This window comes from Pseudopodoces humilis, chromosome 7 (assembly GCF_049639895.1).
Source record: "Pseudopodoces humilis isolate 2021_Gansu_Grassland_sample_001 chromosome 7, ASM4963989v1, whole genome shotgun sequence".
In the NCBI taxonomy this organism is placed as follows: domain Eukaryota; kingdom Metazoa; phylum Chordata; class Aves; order Passeriformes; family Paridae; genus Pseudopodoces; species Pseudopodoces humilis.
Genome location: NC_142206.1, coordinates 23840660 through 23865721, shown reverse-complemented (window position 1 = coordinate 23865721; position 25062 = coordinate 23840660). Strand labels below are relative to the sequence as shown.

The window sequence follows — 25062 nt, the reverse complement described above, 5'->3', positions numbered from 1 at the left end:
GTAACAGTTTCCAGCATTCCCTGTGCCTGACTTCGGGCTACCTTTCTTGCTGGGTAACCAGTACCACATGATCTATACTAGTCACCCTCAATGCATTATGCTTTTACATACAGTGACTAATTTGAAGATGGTTCTTGTTGTGGAACTGCATGCAGAGCAGCCAAACTTTTCCTGCCTCTCACCTCCTGCTCCCATTACCATCTTCTCTTTTTCTCTCTGCATTACTCCCATTACTGTTTTCTGCCGATGTGTGACGCTAGAATATGATATATGCTGCTGCTTTTTTGGAGTTTCCATTTTGTTTGAAGTCTGTTACCTGTAATTTGAATAGGTGTGTTAGCCAACTTTAGTGTTGCTTGTTACTGTGCTGGGATCAGATTGTTTTCTTTCCACCCTTTCCTTTCATTCTGTTTCCTCTCCTCTTTAGGAAACAGGCGAGCCCTTGTTGATCAGAAGTCTTCAGTCATAAAGCACAGCCCAACAGTGAAAAGAGAATCACCATCACCTCAGGGACGAACTAGCAATTCCAGGTAATATTTTTTTCCTGCTTTTGAAGTGTACAGTGTCGTTAGAGTGGCCTCATACCTGGCCAATTTTTCCTAAGAAGTCTAGCTGTTGAAAATTAAATAATGCTTTTCTGTTGTCTTAGACCTGGACATGTTATTGTCTAAGAAGATTTGGTACAGATGTCTTTCAGTTAATGGGACATATGCTTATTTTTCTGTGCTCCAAAATATATCCCCCTTTTGTCTGAGATCCAAAATGTTCTAGGTTTCTACTTTAACTCAGTAGTTATTCTTTGTAATTGAGTGTTCTGAACAAGGTGATCTAGCCCAGTCGAGTTTTAATGCACTATGTAGGGTGATCAACTGAGTACAATGAAGCAGTTTGATTCCATAAATTCATGTGAAGTGCCTTTCTCAGCCTTGGGAATGGTGCAAGTAAACATTACATGACCTCTGCCTGTGCTTTCTCCTCCCTTTCTTATGTAGCAGTCATGGGTAGAGTGAATTAATTTTGATCTACTGGCTTTGGGGGACAAGTAAGGACAATAACTGTAGTTCAGACTGGGCAATGCAGCAGGTTACACGGGAGTTTCCTTCTTACCTTTCCCTCTGTGGCAAAAGAAGCTGAGCAAACATGTGCCACACAAACCATGTGCCAAGGCTGCTGCAGTAATGCATTAATAGTGCTGCACTTCCTCTTTCAAAGAAAGCTTACAGCTCAGACACGGGGGCTGTGGAAGAAGATTGAGGCATAAAGGATTCCTGTGAATTCTGAGGGTTGCTTGAAAGTGAAGGGTGGAGTGGTACCTAGAGGAGCTAGAGGAAAGCCTGATTTTGGCGTTTTATAGGAAATAAAGGACAGAATAAAGTATTTGATACTGCACCTATGGAACAGAACTTGAGCTGTGTGCAGTTACATTAGCAGCAAACAGGGCTAGATGTCAACTACTGTTGATAGAGAAGGTACTTCTTGTGTGCCCTGGCCATAGCTCTCTTCCCATGCAAGCCAAAAGAAGCAGAGGGTGACTAACTTTTGCCTGCCTTCTTTTAAATGTGTCAGTGAGAACCAGCAGTTCCTGAAGGAGGTGGTACACAATGTTCTTGATGGGCAAGGTGTTGGCTGGCTGAACATGAAGAGAGTCCGACGTCTGCTGGAGAGTGAGCAGCTCCGCGTCTTTGTACTGAGCAAGCTGAATCGCACGATCCAGTCAGAGGAGGATGCTCGACAGGATGTCATACAGGACGTGGTCAGTGCTGAACTCAGCAGGGTCCTCACACTGAGTGTCTGCTGAGGCTCAGTTCACAGGAAGTTCTTGTCAATTGTGAAAAGCTGATGTTACATCAGTTTAGGAATTTATGTTCTTGAATTACTTTCTCATTTCTGAAATAGCAGCACTAATGGGGATTTCATTACAGGAGATCAGCCGCAAAGTTTATAAAGGCATGCTGGATCTGCTGAAGTGCACTGTGTTAAGCCTGGAGCAATCATATGCAAATGCTGGCCTGGGAGGCATGGCCAGTGTTTTTGGCCTACTAGAGATAGCACATACTCACTACTATAATAAAGGTAAGAAAAGTGTTTATGAGAATACAGTATTTATGAACCAAGCAAGTTTGGGAAGGTAGCTGTTTTTGTGCCTTTTGATATTTCAGGGCTTTTCCAACAGTTCCAAAATGGTGAGAATTGTACCATTGTTACTGAAGCCTTATGAAGCTTGAAGCCTGTTTTGTGTTTCTTATACACGTTGCTGGACCAGAGCAAAATAATGGTTATACTGATACTTAATTGAAAGTGGGAACTCTTCAGTGAGATGCAAAACCTGGCACTTCTACAGCTGAAGTGGAAATTTTGAGAATGGGGACCTTCAGCTAAAATTGTTACAGCCACAGTCTTGGAAAGTTGTTGCAGGCAACCTCCGTAGAGAGGGTGATACTTGTAATGTTGAACCATACAAGACTTACATCTCACCAACCACATTGCACTACACAATTGTTCTTATACAACTAAATACTCTTGGAGAAGAAAGTCTGAAAATATCTCTTAATTTTTCAGCTGTTTCTTAAGAATCTGATTCTTGATGCGAAATAAGAGAATGCATGCTAAGGAAGAAAGCAAAAGATGATGAAAAGCTAAATCTCTGCTTAGTATCTGACTTTTCTGTAATCTCAAATGATGGAAAGTTACTTATTTCATTGTAGCAGAGGAGTAGCATCTACTAAACCCTTTATAGTTGGTGTTTTGGGTCTTGCATCAGGGATTTTTTATGAGTTGGCTTAGATACACCCCGTGTTCCTTTCCAGTCACTGTTGGAATGCTGAGGAAGATAAGGAAGGCTGTGCTAGTGGAACAGTCCTGAATGTGGAGAATAGGTTGATCTTGGTAATTACAATTACAATCTTGGTAATTAATTTTAGTCTGACACTGATTCTAAGGAAAATTGGAGTGGCTGATGTAAAGCTCAGTAGTTTTAGAGTGAAGACCAAATAGCATAATTTGATGGTAAGTAGAGTTTTCCCAGAAAACTAATGGTGGTTGTGGCAGACAAAATTTGGTGCAAACTTTTAAAGACTCTTCTCATTATTGCATAGCATTTTAATTTGTAGTCAAGTTTTAGCTGTTTAGTATGTTTTAATTGTTTTCAATTTGTTGAAATTAGTTTTTATTTCTAGAAATGTTTTACAGAGATTAGGCCTTACATTGATATTATTTAACATATGGTAATAAACTAGTAATCCTACAGGACATGATGGATATAGCTTATCTAGAGCTTGTCTAGAGTAAGCTAAATCTTAATAAAGCATGGTTGTGATTAAGTTATTATAATATGGTCAAACTAAGTACTTGTATTTAGGAACAAGGATAGTTGGCAGTAACAGTAGGATTGGGAGATATATCCTAGGAAGCAGTCTCCTGCTGCTGTGTGTGGCCTTCCCACTATTTACTGTGTCTGTAAAAACTGGGAAGGGGGGCGCTGTGTATCTGTGCATACACATTTGGAATGCAGCTACTGACTTGATGTGTCAGTAACAAGACCCACAGCTGAAGTAGTGCTCCCAGTTCTGGTCATCACACCCTGCAAAGTTGAGGTTTGTGAGAAGATCTACAAGGAATTGGGGAGCACTTTTGCTCTTAAGGATGGAAGTGTTTAGTCTGTTGAGTGTTAGGTGTTGATTCTTTTCAATTACTGTCTAAATAGAAAGGTGTTACTAATAGCAGAATCTTAAATTCACTGAACAAAGGTGTCACAAGGTCTAGTGGTATGACAGATTTAGATAATAGGATATGAATTTCTGAGTATTAGATTCATGAGGTATTGGAATAGTTTGTGCAGGAGGCTCTTTATGGAAAACCTGGTTTTAATTATTCTTTTCTGAAGGTTTTGATGTAATTCAGACTGTGGGGTTTGATACAGAGAAATAATCCAAACTGCCTTTAAGGACATATGGTTATAGGAAGTCTCAGACTGATGGAAGAGCTATAGCTGGTTGGCATTTTTGGGGGTTTTTCCCTAACTGAAGTTTCATTTAGTGTTACCCACAAAATTAATTGTATTTGTCATGTTTGCCCTGTAAAAGGAACTTACTTACCTCCTATAAATAGTATTCTTGTTAGTTTAGGCAGAGTTGTTTAATTCTTCACAGTTCGGCAGAGGAGATGCTGCAGTTACTGTGTCAGAGAACATTCCTAGGTTTCAGGTATACAGAAATGAGATACTTGAGTATCCCTAAAACAGTACCCTGGCTTTCTCCTTTACTGTTTCCACCAGCGTGTCAGACTATCAGCAAGCTATGTTGACCTATGGGAACAAATGTGGCAATGAGCTGTTTCAGTGCCAGGCTTAATGATTTAGGTGAGACCATCTGTCTCATCTTTCTTCTCCTGCTCTCATTTCCTTTTTCCTTGTGCTTCTTTCAAGTTCTTTATTTATTTATTTTCTCTCAACACTGTTTTTTTTTATTTAAAGAACCAGAAAAGAGAAAACGAAGTCCTACAGATGGATCTGTCACTCCAGTTGGCAAGGATCCTGCATCATCCCCAAGAGTGGAGCCAAAACCTGCGACACAGCTGCCGGTACCTCAGCTAATGCCAAAGCCACCGAGCCCTGCAGGCAAAGGGCCACGGGAGTTTGACACAAGAAGTCTAAAGGAAGAAAATTTTATTGCTTCCATTGGTGTGTATTGAGGTGCATGTGAAGTGCAGGGGGGACTTCTGGTTTGGCATTAGGTTCTATTTGCATTCTCTCCATTTTAACACACTACATTGCAACAGTAACATGCTTCATTTACACCTTGGGTCACAAGGAACAATCATATGTGTTTTCACCCTACTCTCAGATAAACTATCCACCACAATTTTCTCCCAGAAGTTGTCTAATCTTAATTGTTTCTATATTTCATTACACCTTAAACAGCCTTATTTTTTGCTCTGTGATTGCTGTTTTCCAGCAACGGGAAATGGTAAAAGAGGAACAGGGACAGCAGGACTTCAGAAAGGGCAGCTGTGGAAGGGAAACATGAAACAAAGGTTTTCTGTCATTGCTGGCTACCTGTGAATTATGTAGATTGTATCCTGTTACAAGTGGGATCCAAAATCTGCTGTTTGTTAACAACAAAATTTCCAAAAAGATGTTAGTTATAGTGTTACAGTTTCAGTGAGCAGGACTGATGGATTTTCCTTCTATGCAATAACAAGTAGAATGTGTGTTCTTCTAAACAGCATCTGCTAGGCTGGTCACTGGAGATTTTCCTGTCTTACTCTTTGATGGTATAGCTTTTCCCTATGTCTTGGGTTAAAGTTTGAAGTAGGGCTTTCAGAACTGTTTAATATAAAAAGGGCTTTACAGACTCTTTTGGTGGAGGAGAAAGAAAAAAATTACTTTGGTTGAATGCTGTGGGTTGTAAACATGAGAAGTACCATCAGCATATGAGAAATTTTTTGTCAGCTGCAAAAATACGTCATGTTAAATTATAGATGTTGCTTCTTACAGCCTGTTTAAAATAATGTGGAATCACTGTATGAAAGATTAATCTTCTGAAAGTGTGGTGCTTATATGTGTAGTTTGGCATGAGACAAGGGAATGTGTGTGTTGAGCAGCTGAGCGACAAGACTACAGACATTCTTTCTTATACACACGTAATAACTAAAGGCTGGGTGCTGTTGAGTCCTGAACTTATACTGAACCCCTCTGACTTGATTTGCTTTCTTTTCTAAAGAGGTAATCTATGGAGGCAGTTGCTCAGAAACTAGTCTTGCCCTCGATTTGAAAAGCTGTCAGGAAGCTGAAAGAGTTTCAGATTTCCAGCATTTCAGTTAGTTGTTTGGTTTGCTCTGGGTACTTCATTACTTTTCTGTGGAAGTGAAAAAGGAAAGTATGCTGCTGGCACAACTAAGAATAAACTAGGCTCTAGGACAGTGTTCTTTTAAAGAATGAAGAGAGATTTTTTGATGAGATTGCTAAGACTGCTTCTTTCCCTTAGATGAAATTAAAGCCTCATATAAATGGAAATCATAGAGATCAGATAATTCCTGTTTGTGAAGCATCATAAGAAGTGCTTTTCAAAAGAAGTGCTATGTAATATGCCATGTTAACTATTGTTGCCAGAATATTAGCCTTAAACAATTCACTCTTCAAGGACATGCAGAGGTACATTCTCATTGGTGGTTCTGATGCTATGATGATTTCCACTTGTCTTTATGGAGCTAAATTACAAGAAGGATATGGTTTTACCTAGACTGACCCAAGTTCAAAATACTTGAATGTTTTTCCTGAAGTCTTTTTTTTCTAACTGCTTTTGTCTTTCACCACAAAACATGAACTGGTATGGAAGTCACTTTTTAGGAAATTTCTGTAAAAACAGTGTAGTCTCCATGTTCATCTGACTCATGTGATCTACAAGTAAAGGGTGTTTCTCTTGTGTTGCAGAGAGATAATTTAAAGCTGCTTGCTTACTACCTTTATATTCTGTCATGGGAACTTCAGAATAAGACAACTTCAGATATACAGGATTGGTATTAGTTGTGGCTTAGCTGTGAAATGCAGATGTTCTCATTCAAACTATTTTATTTATGGAAGAGCATTTGGTAAATATTTACATGTTGCTGAATTAACAACATATTTGTAAGTAGTTCCATTTAAACATGGAAAAAAATGTTTTTTATGTGAAGATGATCCAATACTGGAACAGGTTGCCGGGAAAGGTGGTGGATTCTCCATCTGTGGAGAAAGTGAGTACCTGACTGGATATGGTCCTGTGGCAGGCAGCTTTAGTTGATCCTGCTTTAAGCAGGGAGGCTGGACTAGATGATGTCCACAGGTTCCTTTGAACTTCAGTAGTTCCTTGATTCTGTGAAATTTGGAAGGTACTTAGAGCCTCAGGGTGCAGATATGTAAATAAAACTTTGAATTAATCTCTTGGTATTGTGTAGATGAAATGCAAATTTGGCTGCTAACCTCTTTACCTAGATACAGGAGGAAATACTGGAAGGAGAGGTCTTCAGAAGGATGGAATAAAACAATGTACAGCTATGTTTGTAGTAGCATTATGTAAAGTGTATGTTAGTGGGATGATTGAACTGCATCGCACATCTAGAGCTGAATCTGTGGTAGCTGAATCTGTGCAGTTTTCTGGTACTACAGGAATAATGGCCATGAAGTTCACAGGGTTTCCTGTTTCTGAGGTGTAGTGGGATGGAATTTTACTTGCTGAGCTTTGATCTTGACTGTGCTTTGATAACTAATTCCTACCTAGAAAATTCAGTGTGAAGATGATGCTTCTCATACTCACCAGTTGCTTACTTCCGTTCTTCCAGGTTCTTTGTCTTCCAGGGTTCATCATCTGTAGCGTAGGTCATCACCTGTAGTGTAGGTCTTTTTGTTAGGACACTGGTGGCTTTTAAGTTGATGGTTAATTAATTTACCCCTTGTTGTTAGTCATAAGTTTGGTTTATTGCATACTTTCCATAACTGTTAATGAAAATGTCAGTACTTATTGAAGTTTCCATTACTAGTTTTTAAATAATAGTTTAATCCAGTCAGATCACTTTATTTTGGCTGTTTTTTTTTTAAACAGAAAAGATTGTGCTACATACTTCATCTGCATCAGGTCCTTTTTGGACCTGCTGTCCTGTTTAATTCAGGTTCATGCAACAAAGTTGTAGTAGGTGTAGTATTTTATGCCCTGTGAGTTTATTTGAAGTTTTGTTTTTCTTCTTTGACTAAGTAGTTGAGAGTAAAATCTAGTTTGTTTTTAATGTGCTAGGATATACTCTACACCAAATTAACAGACAAGTCAGCTAAAAGTAAGTTAATGACAGGTGTTGTAGCTTTCAGACTGGTGATTTTTAAATTAAAGCCAGATAGACTAAGGATGGAAGAGGCCAGATGTTTTCAAAGCCCTTTAACAAACAAATTGAGTCCATCTTAGAGATTGTTATCTGTGCCAGTGTGTGCTCAGCTTGATAAGCCTGTAGGATGCTGTTTGGATCTCTCAGCAATTTTATCTTATCCATCTGTCTATTTATGAAAGTTGAAGGAACATCCATCAATCATGAAGCAGATCTAGAGATTGGTAGGCTAGAACTCATCTTTCTAGCTTTTTCTACCTTGTTGCATTTATGTCATTCCTGATGTCTTTTTTCATAATACTTTGGAGCCTTCCTCTACAGTTATAGCCTATCCTTTTACATTTTTTTTTTCAGTGGATGTTTTGCTGAATAGAACTTATTTAGAGCCTGTCTTACCCATATTTCTGCTATTTGCAGGCTTGAATGGGTTTCTAACACACTTTAGTGACCTTCCAATTGCTCACGAAGTTTTCTTAAAGAGCAGTAAAAGAACATTTTACTTCTTTTTCCTTTCCTTTGCCACTTTTCTAAGAGGGTCTTCCTCTCTAATGTCCCCAGTTTTAATGGTGCAAGTGAGAGAGGACGGTGCCTAACACTCAGAGTCAGCTCAGCATGTCAACTTGTAATGTCTCCTTTGGCCAACAGGCCAGCACCTGGAATGATCTGATGTTTCTGAGCAGAAAAGGTGGCTGCATTTCAGAGAGCTGAACAAAGTGAGTGATAGAAAAGTGCAAGTGCCTCATCACTCTTTTATCCCAGAGCTAAATTTCAAATTCAGTTTTAAGAAAACTTCAGATTGTTTTGCTGGTCTGTGCATTGTATATTCTCTTACGGAATTTGTCAACTTGATTAGAGTGCTGTGACTTTGAGTTTTGGAAGTGGGAATTAAGCACATCTGATATCTTGCTCATTTTAGTTCTTTACCTTTTTCTGTTCTCTATACCCTGACTGGAGCAAGTGGATGCAGTGAAGTTCAGCTCTTTGCATATAGGACAGGTTCATAGGCAGAGCCAGGCATTTATTGAGAATATTGTCAGGTCAAAAATAACTGGTAAACTTTGTGATAAGATATAATATTGGTTAAATATTGTATTAACCTACACTTCAATATTTTTGGAATTGCTGCTGCTGTTTTTGTGTCTTTCTCCTTTCAGTGATATAAACTAGAGACACCAAAATGTTTCTGTTAATTAGAGCTTCTGTGATGCCTATGTTTTAGAGGAGTAAATATCTAAGAGTGTTAAATCCCTTTCTTAGAAAAGGTGATTTTTTGTTCATAAGAGCTGTTTTTCCTTAGTTGATTCACTGTTGTCAAAGTGTGGCCCGAGGAGGGGAGGGGGGATGCACAACCACAACTATATGAAGTCATCTCTAATGTTTGAATACTGTTACTAAGAGATGATGCAGTGGTCAATACATAACATTGATTTCTTTTAAAATGAAATGGTGTTAATTAACCTTTCACTCAGTAGTTGTCATAAAATTCTACTTTTTTTTTTACTTTTTTTTCTTTTTTTTGGTTTTTGGTTTTTTTTTTTTGGAGGTGAAGGGGTGGGGTTTTTGTTTGAAATTTTTTCCCCATTTTCACCTGTCTGACCAGCTGCTGACTGTTTCTCTTTCTCTCCTGCTTTCAATGCATCTTGGGTAGAATTGTGGAACAAGCACCAGGAAGTGAAAAAGCAAAAATCTTTGGAAAAAACGAGTAAGGAAATTAAAAAAAAATGTAGAAACTGACTCCTCCAGCCTCCCCATAACTGCCAACTCCCCAGGTGCAGGGTGAGCTTGCATCTATGGCACACAGGTTTTATACTCACAAGAACAAAAATCTATCAAGAAAGTCTCCATTGAAGAGACCAAACAGATCTGTTTGCCCTGAGGAAATTGTGTTCAAATATATCTTCTTTTTTTTTTTTTCCTTTCTTTTTTCCTCCCCCAAATACTGCCTTCAAAGAAGAGGAAGCAGGTGTTCTGCTTCCTCACCAATCAGATTAATATGGAAGAATTTTAAGATCTCCTTCCTTAAAAGTTAAAACTTGTTTAACAAGTTGTTGATATGGATATGTTGATTGATTAAATGTTACCAGAATGAAGAATTCCTGTTTGTTCAAGCCGTGGGATGGCGAATTTTAACTGGCATCAACCATGAGCAGTCAGTCTGCAACAAGAAATACTTCTGAGTGGGAGAGAGAAGGTGTATGTGAAGAATTGTATTTAGTGATGGCTTCTAGAAAATAGCCTCATGATAAGGAATCAACTTGATTTTGTTTTTCATATCCCTTGGTAAAGAAGGAGTGAAATAGTTTGAGGCTGTTGCAGAGTCTAAATAATAGTCTAAATCTGCACAAATCTGAACATCTATTGAAATATGATAATGAAGAAAATATTGAAGATTTATACTCTGCAGGTGCAATACCAGGTTTTGCTCTTTTGGTTGTCACTGTTGTAAATAGGGACATATCACATAAGGACAACAGCCAATTTATAACAACCATGTTGTGTTAGGTTTTTCCTAACCATGAGCTTAGTTTGTACTTTGCAGAGCTGATGCTGCCTATTTTCCCAAACAGACTGCAGTTTGGGGAGGATTGATAGCTAAGTTGAGTGAGTGAAGATTCCTCTGGCCAGGCCTGGGTTTGCTTACCTCAGTTAAATCCTTCTGTTAAGTTCTGGAGTTAGTTCAGAGACAATGGGGTGAGTGGGGCACCTCTGCAGTACAGCGTATTCTACTCAAGTGTGAATTGCTATCTGCTGAGGTAGGAGTGTGTGAGACAAACACAGCACATGCACACACCTGCTCTCCCAAATTGAGCCTTTCAGGTAGGTGCCTACATTGGGAGGGATAGAGGTTTTAGTGTTCCATGTGTATTAGACATATGGCTCCATAAAGAAGGGAAATCGAGGTTTTTAAGTGCCTGTAAATTGACAGTGACAACGATGTAATTGTGGCTGTTGTGCTCCTTAAACTCAGTCACAGTCCTCAAATATCTGAACTGCTTTAGTCAATTTCAATTCCTTTAAAAGTCAAACTGCCAGAAACATGCCTGACTTTTGTGTTGGGACAGGAAACTCCTCAATTACTTAAAACACACAGCTGAAATTTTGTGTTACTGCTGTAGTAATGAGATATAAAACTTTTTGCTGTATCAGAACTAGAAATGATGACCACTTGAATGAGCGGAAATAGACCTCTAGAAGTGAGCTATGTGTATTTCAGTGAAGAATAATATTCCAAATTCTTAGGAAAGATATTTTTAGGTATTTTTCTTCATAAATTTTGTTTATGCTTTCTCTTTCTTAGAGTCTTTGAGGACTTGATTAACAGTAACTTAAGGCATTTGGGTCTAGAGACAAAATACTATAAAAATGAAGAATATTTTTGTAAACACTTCACAGGAAGAATTGGTGGTTGAGTAGTAAGCTATTATGGTCTGCACAGCCAGCTTATGGCTTTGCTATTCATGAATTTACATATCATTTCAAACTCACTCACACAAATCTTTGTATATTATCCTTCTCTCTCTCTCTCTCTTCCCTTCCTTTTTTCTTTCCTTTTCACTGTCTTACCCTCTCTAATATTACATATAGTACAAACATGTTCATAATTCCCAGGTTGTTGTGATCATTGGTTGCAGAGATAGTGGCATTGTTTGCTTAGAGATACTGGCTATAGACATGGGTATATAATATAAATATTCCAGCAGCTGATCATGTCTTCCTGTTACTGAATAGTTGGCAGATATGGCTATGGCAGAAGTATTGCATTCAGTCTCTTCCCCTTTCTGAGAGTATTAACATTCTGTGTACAGCCTATAACACACTTCTTTCTTGCATTGTTATTTACTTCATTCAGTGCTTATCCAAATTTCTTTTCAGACTCTACCTCTCTATCATTCTCTTTTCTTTCTGCCATCCCATCTGAGGACAATAGATGATATAATTCTAGAAGTGCATGGGAAATTGAACATGAAGTTCTTTATCCTTTCTTTCCCTTTTTTGTTTTTTTGATCTTTGGGTTAATGAATGCATGAGTTCAAAGCTTGCTGATTCCCTCTCTCTCCTACCTATGTGATTGCCAACTCTGGAGAGCCATTTGTTAATGTAATTGGGGAATGTTGTGAAGTACAGCATCATACAAGCTTAGTCTTTGAAAATCTTGCCGGGTAACACCAATTGTTGCTGTTTATTTTCTTGTCACGTGTTGCCTGATTTTTGCCTAGATAGTTGCAGTGGGCAACCAAAAAAACTCAGTCCAGGACTTTGAGCAATTTAGCTGTTCAAAAAAGGATTCTGACTTTTAAGTAAATAGGTATTATTTTTTATTACCAAGAATTAAAGGAAGTGGCTTCCTAGAGTTGAATGTCAGCTGCTCTGCATGTGTTACTGTAGCTGGAAGCTACTTGACTGTTGTTTGTCTTCTTATCTCTCTTGAATGGCTAAGAAAGGTAGTTTAATTATAGTCACTCTTGAACTTCAGAGTATTTGAAACTCAAACCAATGTTTGAAGACTAGCAGATGTGTTCTGCTGGTCTTGTTGTTTTCAGTACCAAGGAATAATAAAAGTACATTAAAATTCAAATAAATGAGAAAGCAGATCTGTTTTCTTGGTACTGTTCCTGCTTCCAGTCTGTCATCTGCTTTCTCCTTTGCTGTTTTTAGTTGGTACAGTAATTATTTACTTTTTCCTTTGTTCAGGACCAGAAGGTGTGAAACAGTTGGATTTGGGAGAAACAGATGAGAAGAAATCCCAAATCAGTGCAGACAGTGGCCTCAGTTTGGCCTCAGGTTCTCAGGTCAGTGGCTCCTATGCTTGCTTTATTTGTGTGGTAAGAGACAGGATTCTTCTGTTCACTACTTAATTATGGGAAGACTTCTAGGGTTTGAGTATTCTTGAGAGGCTCATTTCTTCACCCCTTACTCTAGGGCATTGGTTTTTGTAAAGTCAGTTACAGGACACCATGATCTTTTTGACACTAAGACAGTAGTTTCTATTTGATTGTCTAAATAAACTAAAGAAGCATAAGGCATGTGATTTAGGAGCCCAGAAGAATGGGAAGTGATGTCCTCTCCTTATGGTAAAAACTAATGTGACCCTTCTTGTCCGTTATATGTTTTGATTGCAGAAGAGTGATTTTGACTCTCTTCCCAGTGGAGGACCAACAGTCATGGTCCGAAGTACAAGCCAGGATTCTGAAGTCAGCACTGTGGTAGGATATGCCCAGAGTGAAATCTGGATGTGATTGACTGCTTGTTAAAGTGGGGAAGGGCATTTTGTGCCTACTATTCGTGTGGTGTGGCAGCACAGTGTCACATACATAATGTACTCTGAGTTCTCTCTCCAGAGCCCCTGAGCGTGTAGCAAGCATGTGTGTCTGACAGAGCATACATTGTGCTTGCTTTATGAGCAGATTGCAGCCTTCACATGTGGTGCTCATTGCTGTTAACATATTCCTACATATTGGTGTTGGATTGCAACAATTCTATAAATATGTCTTAGTTGTGTATAAACCATCTATAAAGAATAGAAGTTTAAAAAGGTAACCTGAGAGCCAAAAAGGCAAATTGTTTGTTGCATTAAAAATAAGAAAAAATCTCAGATGTATTATCCATTGAAGGTAATTGCTTTCTTTTTCTCCATAGGTTAGTAACAGTTCTGGAGAGACGTTGGGAGCAGACAGTGACTTGAGTAGCAATGCTGGTGATGGCCCAAGTGTGGAAAATGGTGGCAATTTAGCAGGATCCAGAGGCACTGTGTCAGACAGTGAAATTGAGACAAACTCTGCTACTAGCTCTATCTTTGTAAGGGCATTGCAGACTTCCTTTGTACAGTAATATTTCAGTGTGTGTGCATGTATGGAAGAGGATCTCTGATTCAGTTCTAAGGGTTAATCAGTTATTACAATGTCAAAGATGTTGTTTTGTCTGGATCCACATACCTTTCTTCATTTCCTGTGCAAAAAATAGTTTTTAGAAAGTAGTAGATTCACATCTTGCACCACCCTAGAGATTCTAGTAATGTTTAATATTAATTCAATATTTCTCTCAACGTAATTGACATTTAATTACCTTTCAAAGGCAATACAACATTAGTGGGCATTGTTCATCCTTACTAAAAGGAAAATTCCCTGTTTCTTAGGAGTAGCTGTTTGGTAGAGTAAAGAAATGATCCATTCTAGTTTTAGCTGCTGTTCTGTTTCTTTAAAATATTGCTTTAATTCTACTTGAAGTGTAATTATAACATTTAAATATATTTGCCTGGTTGGAAGATCTGTATGTGGTAAAATCCAAATGATTTGTGAGCAATTCATTTTGTAAAGTCTTTGATTATTGTGTATAACCTCTAATATACATCTTACCCAGAAAATAAGGATACACTTGATTTGGCTAAATCAAGCTCTCAGTGAAATAAGAAAACAACTTAAGACTAACCTTAAGATTAGTCTCACTGTATTCATTATTTTATAATTGTGACAAGACTGTAAAAGCCTTTACAGGGCTTCTACTTCCAATGTCAAGAAACAAACAAAACCATTGTGTTTCATGGCAGATTTCTACAAAAAACATGAAAATTATTTAACCGTGTCTGCTTCCTTTGTTGCAAGAGGGTGTCCTCTCAGTTACTGAAGAGTCAAACTTTTTTTTTAACATTTACTTTTCTGCCTTTTTCTACTAAACTAAATAGAATAGAACTAAATGGAAACTAAATAAAATTCTAAGAAGGCTTGCAAGAGGTTTAGAGCAAAGATGATGGGTGTATACAATGTGCAGTGAATTCAAATACCGCACCATAGTTTGCCTGGTGGTAGAGAAATGAATGGGCCAGCTTGGTTGTCAGTTCCTGCTGACTGGTAGTCCCAGCTCTCTGGGCCTACTAGCCAGATGATATGTAATTATTTGCTTAATGTCATACCTTTATGAATGCATAAGTGCGAAATATGAGGGATGACAAAAAAGGTTATTTCCTTTAGTCTGAGGCTTGCAATTTTGATTTGCCTCAGTTTTCCTTCAGGGAAGCATTGTGCCTCCTCTGTGTTTTGATTTCTTTGTCTCTTAGATTTTTCTTTGTCTGACTCTGGACGTTTAAGTGCATTATGGTACTCTTTGAACAAAACAATTGTTTTGTGAATGTTTGCAGGAGAAGCTTTTTTGAAGTACAGTTTGCAAACTGTGTCTGAAACCCAACAGTGCAAGAGTGTTAACTCTCACCTGCAGGGTGCAGAGTTAAGTTCCAATACTTCTTTTGTATTATTTTCAGGCCAAGTCTCACAACTTGAAGCAGAGTGTGAAGGATAGCAAAGGGAGTACTCCAGGGAGAGGTCCAGAGGATGGGAACCAGCGTGTCTATCTGTATGAAGGACTCTTGGGTAAGCTACTTTTTTTGGTGGGGAGGGAATCTTTCATGTTGAAGTTCAGATGAAATCATGTCTAGAATAGACTGGAATTTTCACTTTCCCTGACACTGTTTTTAACCTCTAGCTGTTGTCCATGCTGGTAGAATAGGAAGGCACATCAGACCTTTCAGAGTAAAGCCAAAGTTTTGCTGGGGAAATTGAATAAGTGTAAGAGGAGATTGGTGTGTAGTTTATTTTGGTGTAGTATATATATTATGGTGTAGTAAAATTAAGTCTGTACAAGTCTCTTGCTTTTCTTGGATATGAATTCTTTAAACAGTGTGCAGAAGGGGTGAAAAGCTAAAATTTATCGCTGATCTTGAAAAAAAGATCATTCAGCTTAACTCACTGAACAGAGGGCTAAACTCAGAGTACTTAAGGGCTTCAAGTGTATCCTTGAATTAGGAGTACATTGGCTTTTTTGTATTTTGTCTGGACTTGCTGTTAATCAAAAGCTCTCTCTTCCTGTGTTTTTCATCCTTCCCATTTATCGTTCCTGCCTGCTTGGAATGGTGCAGGTAGGGATAAAGGATCTGTCTGGGACCAGTTAGAGGATGCTGCAATGGAAACCTTCTCTCTGAGTAATAATCTTATCTTTCCACTTCTCTGTGTGTTTGCTGTGATCTGTGTCTGTGTGAGATATTCTTGTCTCTTTTGGGCAGTGTTAACAGTTTACGGAAGAAGATACACTCCTTAAAGAATAGAGATGAGAAGTACTTTACTGTAAGGGGTTAAAAATATTGTGCCATTAATTAGAATGAGAGTTTTGTCTTTTCTTTTACACTTTTCTTCAGCTGTGATATTGCTTGTGGTTTACAAGTAACCTTTTTTTAAAATTTTTTTTAATATAGTTTCATTGTGTGTTGTCTTATGGTATTTTCAAGGAGTGGGAATGAACAGGAATTAACCCTAAAGTATCTGACTGGATAAATGGAATAAATGCTCAATTTTTTTTATACATTGCATAGGCAAAGAGCGTTCAACTTTGTGGGACCAGATGCAGTTCTGGGAAGATGCTTTTTTGGATGCTGTGATGCTAGAGAGAGAAGGAATGGGGATGGACCAGGGACCTCAGGAGATGATTGACAGGTAAATTCTTTAGTAGACCTTTTTCCTCCTCATTTTTTCACTCAGGGCTGAAATAGTAAAAATAGTAGGGAAAAAAACCACTTTAATTCTGCCTAACATGCTATTATCACTTTGTAAACCTTGTTACTATATCTGGCTATTTGAAAGGGAGCCTTTTCTCTCTCTGCTGGTCAGTAGCTGCTAATACTGAAATATTTGTCTTCAGTTATGACATAGGTATTTTTTAACCCTTGTGGTGAGATCTTTCCAGAGAAATCGTTAATGTAAGCATGATAACAATATGAACGGATGGAATAGACTAGATCATTAGTAAAGCAAGAGATTTCTGTGGCAGGATGGCTATATTCTGGAATAATAGTGTGTTGACATAAAGTGAAAGACTTATATATTTCCGGAAAAGGCATTTTGAGCCTTCTCAAAATGCAAAGTGTTTTCACAGCTTGTAGTTAAAAACAAACCAAAAACCTATGAGGAAACCACTCTCTAGAAATATCTGCGTGGTTGCCTAAGGCTTGACTGCTTCTAAGATGTCAATCTTGACTAACTTCCTCTTCCTCCCCCCAGCTCTGTTAACAGCTGGTCATTCTGTGCTCTTGTCTACCACCTGCAGCTCTACTGCTAAGCTATCATGGAACATGAAATCTGGTAGCCAAAATAAGAACTAATTTGGGGTGATAGTCTCAAAATTATTATTCCAGGAACTGCCTGCCTTACTGGCAGAAGAGAGTGCCTGATGCGCTTCCTTCATCAGCTTTCTTCTGCCTTGCAGCTGTATTTAAGCTCTAATGCTGGATAGCTCTTGCACTGAGTTATGTGCTCCTCTTCTGACAGCTGTAATTGTCATGGAGCTGTGACTGCAGAGAACAGGAAATGGATAAGCCCAGTGGACCACTAACAGATTTCTCACTGAGCAGATGTTATTTGTTTCAACTAGTTAATAATTAAGGGAAATGTTTAATTACTGATCACAATGTTTTACTGGAAAACGACCATTTAACTTAGTGTTTTTAGAGGTTTTATTTGCCATACACTTCACAAACAGTGCTGTGTCCTTTGCCAGTGCTTTAGTGATGTGGATGAAGAATGCCTGAGTCTGCTTCAGATGTAGCTCTTCTTGCAGGTATCTTTCCCTGGGAGAACACGATCGAAAGCGTTTGGAGGATGATGAGGATCGTTTGTTAGCTACACTGCTGCATAATATGATTGCTTATATGCTCATGATAAAGGTGACTTGTTCTTTTTAATAGATTGCTGCTCACGTTTAAGCAATATATTTTGTTGGTGTTGTCTTGAAACCATACATCTCTGTTTATGAAACTCAGAGCAGTGGATAATAAGGGTAGTTTCTAGAAACTGCAAAGTTGGAAGGCTTTCTGTTACTAGAGAGATGAATTTATTTGAGCTATCAAGAGAGGCATAATCCTGCAAACCCTATGCTTTGGTACTTTATTTTCTTGTTTTGCATAGCAGAGCCTAGTAGGTTTTAATTTTAAAGTATATTAAAAAATATAATGCTTTCTTTCAAGCACAAAGAATCCTTGCTAAAGGAAGGAAGCAGATTGAATTAGTTTTATACACTCCACAACATTAAGGTTGTGATGCAAATGTGTTAAAAATCAGTGTTTCATCCAGCTTGAAATCAGCACTCAAGCATGAGTGTATTACTGTCTTTGAAGCCTTTAGTAACAATGGCCGGCATTTATAGTAGCCTTTCGAAATGGCAACTGAGGCAGAAATATTTTGCTTCTGAGCTTGCCTTCTGCTCATCTTCATCAACCTTTTGCTGTTTGAAGACTCCCTGGGAGTGTTAGAGCCACAGCCTAGTGACCAGGAAACACATGCTGAAAGAATGAGAATTCTGAAAGATATTGAGGGCTCCACAGGTGCCTAACTTGAGTCTGTGCAGAGGAAGAGGTGAAGCTGGTCTGGCCAATGAGACTCAGAAGTGGTAACATAGGGAACTGAGGCTTTTGATGTCAGGAGCTGGAAGTGGTGGGTAGTGGAACTGCAGCTTGTGCACAGGAAATCTGCAGGCAGGAAATCTGTTGAGCACAGCATCCTTTGTACAGTAGCTGAAAAGTGGGATGTGTGCAACGTGGTCCTGTACTGCTGAGTTAAAGAGGCCCTTGCATGAGTGAACTGGAGGTCAGTTATTTTGCTTCTTAGCAATGGAAACCAAGATATGTTTGGGAGATTGGAGTTGCCTCCTGTGAATAGAGGAGAGTATGCAACTGTCTGTGTATCTGCTTTCTAGGTGAACAAGAATGATATTAGGAAAAAGGTGCGTCGTTTAATGGGAAAATCACATATTGGATTGGTGCACAGCCAGCAAATAAATGATATTCTAGACAAACTTGCCAATCTGGTAAGTAAAACAGTGATGAGTGATATACCTCTGGTATCTACAGTGGAAGAGATAAATTGCCTGAAAAAATCTTACGTATATTCTCTGCAACACAAATTTAAAAATATTTAAATTAATTGAATTTTTAAGTGCTAATCTTCACAAGTGTAGAATAAAGACTGTGACTATATGGGCCTGTTTATAATGTTCAGTTAGAGCTGAAATACAAATATGTATAAACATGACACATATCATAGTTCTATGCAACATTAATATTTTGTTAATACGTTTTGTTGGCAGGAACCTTTATGATTACTTTGACTGTAAGAAGTGTTTAGTCTTCTGTCAGTTTCCAGGCCAGTATAAGACCTGTAATCAGTTTCTGTACAAAACTGTTTCCAGAATTCATACAGAATAAACCTGATGTCCTGTAATGATCAATAAGAATATAGGCTAAAGCCTCACTTAGTAAATCTAGGCAGTTTTAAACACAATCATCACCAGGGTGGACACAAGTTAGGCTCTTTTAAAGGTAATTTCTACATTTGGATCTTACTTTTCTGCACAGAAAAGACACAAAATCATCTTATAATTGATTGGGAAAAATCAGACCAGTTTCCTGCAATGATAACAGAACTCAGACACCTCACTTTCCTATACTGAGTATGGTACCCACATGAATGTTGTATGCTGTGGTAACTCTCACAGTCACACTTATTACTCATACTGGAGTATCTTGCTTACGGCTTTGTCTGAATTTATCTCCAAATAAGCTCATTAAATACTGTTAAAAATTCTTCTTTCTTTCATTTGTGTCACCTAATGTCATCCCAATTCATTAATGTGGGTTTTTTTCTAGAATGGACGGGAACTCCCTGTGAGACCCAGTGGCAGCCGCCACATCAAGAAGCAGACTTTTGTAGTACATGCTGGGACAGACACAACAGGAGACATATTTTTCATGGAGGTAGAGACAAGAATAATACTAATGCAAGTAGTAGCGGAAGGAATGAGAGAAATAGATTAAAAAATCTTATGTAATATTTTGTGCTCCCAGGTATGTGATGATTGTATTGTGCTGAGAAGCAACATTGGAACTGTGTATGAACGTTGGTGGTATGAAAAACTCATCAACATGACTTACTGTCCCAAAACAAAAGTGCTTTGCCTCTGGCGCAGGAATGGTCAGGAGACACAACTGAACAAGTTCTACACAAAGAAGGTTTGAATCTTGTTTAATGTAGACAATACTGCAGGGATAACAGCACAGAAAAAACCAAATCCTTTGCGTATCATGTTTCATATTTAATCAAAAAATAGCACTCTCTTTCCAATGCTGGTTACTGAACTGAAATGGCTGTTTAGCAGCACTGACATCAGAAGCTGGCACTGTGCCCTGTCATTTACTTGAAGACAGTTGTCCACCAGCAAGTAATTTAAGAAATGACTTGTAGGTTTTTTGTTAGAAGAAGGAAAGCATCAGTATTACTAAATATTGTGTGAGCTTACAGGCTTGTGAAGATAGTAAAAATATTACAGAGGATTCATGGGCAAAACCTAAATAAAACTATGGCCTAGGAGTTAATTGTATAATTTTTGATCTTAGAATCATAGAATGGCTTGGGTTGGAGGGGACCTTTAAGATCACCTATTTTCCACCCCTCCACTGCCCTGAGACACCTTCCATTAGTCCCACTGTCCGTGTCACTGACAAAGGTGTTAAACAGCATTGGACCCACTACTGACACCTAAGGAACACCACTTGTCACTGGTTTCCACTTGGATATCAAGCCACTGATCTCAACTCTTTTGAATTTTGAGCAGAGTCCATCCATGAAATTTGTTCCTTTATAGTATAGAGTAGCTCAGCCTTCTCTGTGTCCTGTATCTTGGGCTATGGATAGAAAAATTTCTTAAATTTAGCTCTGAGATTATGGCTTAATTTCAGTGTTGAAGGAAAATGAGGAGAAGAACATGCCATAAGGAAATTTATATGAATAACAAAAAGATAGGTATTATGTACATGACTAGCAATCTTGATTGCTGGAAAGAAAGGGAGGGATTATTTTGATAATTTTTCTACAGTAAGAAACTGCATAGACTTGGTTAGAATGTGCCAGGGCATGAACTCTTCACTAGCTTGTGTGGTTAAATGCTATGAAATAGTTTCTCTATCATCTTGTAAAACAAATATAAATACTAACTAGTAATTAGGTGTGCTTGAACTTGAATAGGCTTTTGGTCATCGGACACCATGTGGGGCTTGTTCCTTTTGTAGAATCTTAGAATCTTGCTGTTCTTTTCCCCCCCTTAGTAATTTGGAGAAATAACATTGTATTACTCTTCTTTCATCTGTTAGTGTCGGGAACTGTACTACTGTGTAAAAGACAGTATGGAGCGAGCAGCAGCAAGGCAGCAAAGCATAAAACCAGGTACAAGATTTTACTTGTTGAGAACATTTGTTGTTTAATCTCCAATAAGCAATTTTTAAAATTAATAACTGCTTTGAACGTAATCTCCTTTAATTTGGAAATCTTCGGGAAATTTTGTGCATCCACATGCAAATAGCAGATTGTTGTCTTTAGCAAGAGTGTATTTGAAAGATATTTTAAGAATTGGGCAATAATGTAGTATTAAAAATGTGTTTGAGTTGTGTTAAAGCCATTCCCCAGAGCTCAGTAGTTCTGCAAAACTTAATTTTTCAAAAATAATTTTAAGAATGCACTTTTTAGCTGAACTGAATAATGCAAAAGAAACTAGATGAAAATGATTAGATTATTCACCTATTAATATCCTCTATTAAATTATTGTTTTAATCATATATTGACATTTTAATTGCTTAGAACAATACCATACAGTGCAGTTAACAAATTTAAGCCTCCTTTGTGCTGCTTATGTATCTGTACTTAAGACTCTGCTCTCTATGGTATTATGTGATTACAGGGTCTTACTATACAGAAATGAAATGTGGCATTTAAAGCAAACAAACAATACCCCAATATGACATACAATAAATACAGGATGAACTGACATTGATGTTACTTCATGTTACCAGAATGAAATTTATTACAATACTTAAAATTCTAGTGGTTCTCAGAAACCACTGTCTGTCGTTAGTGAGTGGACTCACTGAAATGACCTCTACTATTCTTAGTAGTGTCCTTTTGCTATACACATCAAGAGGAATTATGTTTTTACTATTTTATATTCCCCTTCCATATACCATGACTTGGCTGACTGCTTTCTGCACCCTCTGTCTCTCTGGATTTTTGTTTTTGGTTTTCTTTTTTTTTGTTGTTTTTTTTTTCTTTGTTTTGTTTTTTTTTATTCCTTTATTAACATCACAGGTCCTGAGTTGGGTGGTGAGTTCCCTGTGCAGGATATGAAAACCGGTGAAGGAGGTCTTCTTCAGGTCACACTGGAAGGAATTAACTTGAAATTTATGCACAGTCAGGTATGAGGGAAATCTATGAAAAGACTGAGCATGAAGCTTTTTGCAGCACGCCTGTATAGGTGTTTCCTCTTCCCAGAGTATTAATAAGGACAGGGGATAGCTTGGTGTGGGTAAAAAAACTTAGATATATTTACATTCAAACCCATAAGTGTGTATCAATATATATATATATGTTATAACACACTGAATTTAAATATCCTCAGGAAAACTATAATCTGTTAAAGATGTTGGTACATCTTTCAGCTTCTTGTTTCTTGTGGTCTGAATTGTCTAAGCACAAAACAAATGTTAGCCTGTATTAAGGGACAGAGAAAGTGATAAATAATAATCTAAGCTGCTATAATGCATCACACTGTAAACAAATCCTCATTGCATAAGCAGTCAGCCTTAAAGATACAGTTTTTTTATTATTGCAGGTGCAGAAGGCAACTTTCTGTGTTATATTTACTATCATATTTTAAAATTTTAGAAATTATCTGTAGAAGTTTGTATGAAAATAAAATAGGAAACTGGGTCTTGATGTAATTCACAAAAATAAGAAAAAAAGTACTGAATCCTTTTTCCTTCCAAATAACAGATATTGTGGGCATAGAGGAAACACAAGTAGAATTGTCATTTCTTCCTTTCTCTGGATGTTGTTTCTGTTGCTTCCTTTGATCCTTGTTTTTTATTTTGCTTTATGTTTTTTTTGTTTTGCATATATTAAATGCATGCTATGCTAGACAGTAGAATAAATTTTTAGGGGAGAAGGGAGAGTGTGTGTATGTGTGTGTGAGAGAGAGAAAGAAAGCTTCTGTCAGTTCTCTGTGGAGTATTTTTTCCTTTCCTCCTGACTAGACTTTTCTCCCCACACAAGTATTGTTTTTCTTTGAGGATACATCAGTGTAGTTCCCACTGGAAGTGCACATGCATCTCAAACACACATGCTCAGGGTCTTTAATACTTCTCCCAAGGTCACAGCAGCCCCATGTGCCACTTTGAGTTCTTATATGCCAGTATAAGGAGTAGAGAGTTGTGAACCTCCCTCAGTTTCCTTGCTGTCTCTTATGAGGGTAGAACCTGGATTATGTCCAACCTGCCGTAGAGTTTCAGATCTACTGTGTGATGGAACACTCTATTTGTTTAAGTTGCAGATTTTATCTTTTCATTGGGTGTGCTGAAATAAAAAGAGCTGTAAAAGGAAGTTGGTTGTACAGAATGAATTTTCATAGTTCTTGAAAATGGCAGGTCTAAAGTCTTTGAAAGTTAAACCCTGGTCTCAAAGCAACAGTTTGATATCCTTATAGATAGATATACTAGAAATTACTTTGTCCTAAGGCAAGGACACACAATAGGAATATTCTGTTTGCTACTTTGCCCAGAAGTCAAAGAAGTTCTGCTCAAAATGCTCATCTCTATGGAGATGACTCAATTTCATAAATGAAAAGGCAGGCACATTCAGATTTGCAGTGAGAAAAGATGTATGAAAAGATAGCCATAGCAGCAGCAGCATGGTTTTGTAAGTGTAGCAGGCATCTTCACAAGACAAAGATGCTGTCAGTGTTAAGCACATAGTGAGCACACATGTATCTGTGCTAAAGAAAATACCCAGGTTCAAGTCTTTTTTTTTTTCTTTCCTGTAAGACTGGAATGAAATTCAGAACAAAACTTTAGGGAAACCTTGTATTGATTTTTAGTGTGGGACTGTCTGGAGCATTACTTTTATTTTGTACAACAGATACTGAGACCTGTGCTACTAGCAGAACTCGTAAAATACCAGCTTTATAATACCTTTCCTTAGAGAGAATGGTGTTCTAATTTGCTGTCTGTCATGAAGATTCCTATCTTTTTACTGGAAAAGAGTCTGTGCAGGTCAGACCCAGGACATATGCCAGCCGTCTCCTTCACCTGAAAGATTATTCCTTCTCTTCATCACCTTTCCAATGAAGCTGCAGCCAGATGAGTTGCCATTACTTAAGATGGATATTGAAACAAGTGCACTTCTGGAAAATACACTGCATTTATTCAATATGTTTAATTCTTGGTCTGTTAGATTATATTGCCAGCTGACCAGGGCATTCAGTACCATTTAGGAGATCTAAAATATGTATCCTTGTTTTCCTTCTCAAAGTAAAGTGTCTAGATGGATATCAAATGTGTGTCATTTGAGGGTTTCTGTAGAATGGACAAGTGTAGCAGTTCCATAAAGGACTCCTACTAGTTGCTCCATGCAAACAAACAAACAAAAAAATCCCCTCCAGTTTCATAATCTTGGGAGCTAAAGGATGTTGGCATTCTTATTCTGCCACTCATCAACCAGTCTGTTTTCTTAATAAAAGGTCTGCTATTCTGGATGATATTTTTTTTCAATCCTTGTATACATTGTGTGAATTGCTCCCTAAGGTGGTTGATTTCAGAATATTTATATAACCTTCATTAAAACCAGGATCCCACAGCCATTTTTTGGTGTTGAACATGGCATTTTCTATTACTGTTGAGTTTGAATGGGGATACTGACCAACAAAAACCTACAGGATCTCAGCAGGCCCAGCTTTCTCTTCATCTTCCTCTCCTTACTTAATCAGAAGGCCCTGTTCTTAGCTATCTTTCCAAGTATTTATTGTACCTTACTAGTATAAGGGATTTCTATTGCTCTGCTTGACTGGACATCATAGAATTCATTTAGAACATAGAAAGAGGGGTTTCCACTTTTTAAAAGGAAAGTATAAATGGAGTTTACCTGAGAAGACAGAACATACTGCTTGCTGTTATGAAGCTGTTTTTGAAGGCTCTTGATTTGCGGTGTATGTACTTTCTTACCATCCTGTGAATTCCTTAGGAAATGTCTCAGATGCATGGTGGGACAACCTGTTATTGATACGTGAGAGTTGTCTTTAGTGTTCACAGATTGTCTCACCAAGCTGCAGCACATGGAAGTTTAAGAATAAAACATATTG

The 25062-nt window shown here is 37.9% G+C and overlaps 1 protein-coding gene across 25 annotated transcripts in view; it reads left to right on the top strand.

Annotated features, from left to right (window-relative positions):
* Positions 1 to 25062, top strand: part of MADD (MAP kinase activating death domain) — a 68764-nt gene that overhangs the window by 33342 nt on the left and 10360 nt on the right. For 13 of the 25 annotated variants that reach the window (XM_088057312.1, XM_088057308.1, XM_088057305.1 and 10 more), the window contains 17 exons: positions 428 to 530; positions 1567 to 1753; positions 1923 to 2073; positions 4472 to 4678; positions 9500 to 9553; positions 12544 to 12641; positions 12972 to 13055; positions 13489 to 13647; positions 15104 to 15212; positions 15758 to 15820; positions 16208 to 16328; positions 17449 to 17554; positions 18583 to 18693; positions 19532 to 19639; positions 19730 to 19894; positions 21032 to 21104; positions 22020 to 22126. In XM_088057312.1, the coding sequence (XP_087913438.1) occupies positions 428 to 530; positions 1567 to 1753; positions 1923 to 2073; positions 4472 to 4678; positions 9500 to 9553; positions 12544 to 12641; positions 12972 to 13055; positions 13489 to 13647; positions 15104 to 15212; positions 15758 to 15820; positions 16208 to 16328; positions 17449 to 17554; positions 18583 to 18693; positions 19532 to 19639; positions 19730 to 19894; positions 21032 to 21104; positions 22020 to 22126 (2006 nt within the window). The remainder of the gene's footprint in view (positions 1 to 427; positions 531 to 1566; positions 1754 to 1922; positions 2074 to 4471; positions 4679 to 9499; positions 9554 to 12543; positions 12642 to 12971; positions 13056 to 13488; positions 13648 to 15103; positions 15213 to 15757; positions 15821 to 16207; positions 16329 to 17448; positions 17555 to 18582; positions 18694 to 19531; positions 19640 to 19729; positions 19895 to 21031; positions 21105 to 22019; positions 22127 to 25062) is intronic. The other 12 variants (XM_005522438.3, XM_005522437.3, XM_088057310.1 and 9 more) reach the window with 3 other exon arrangements.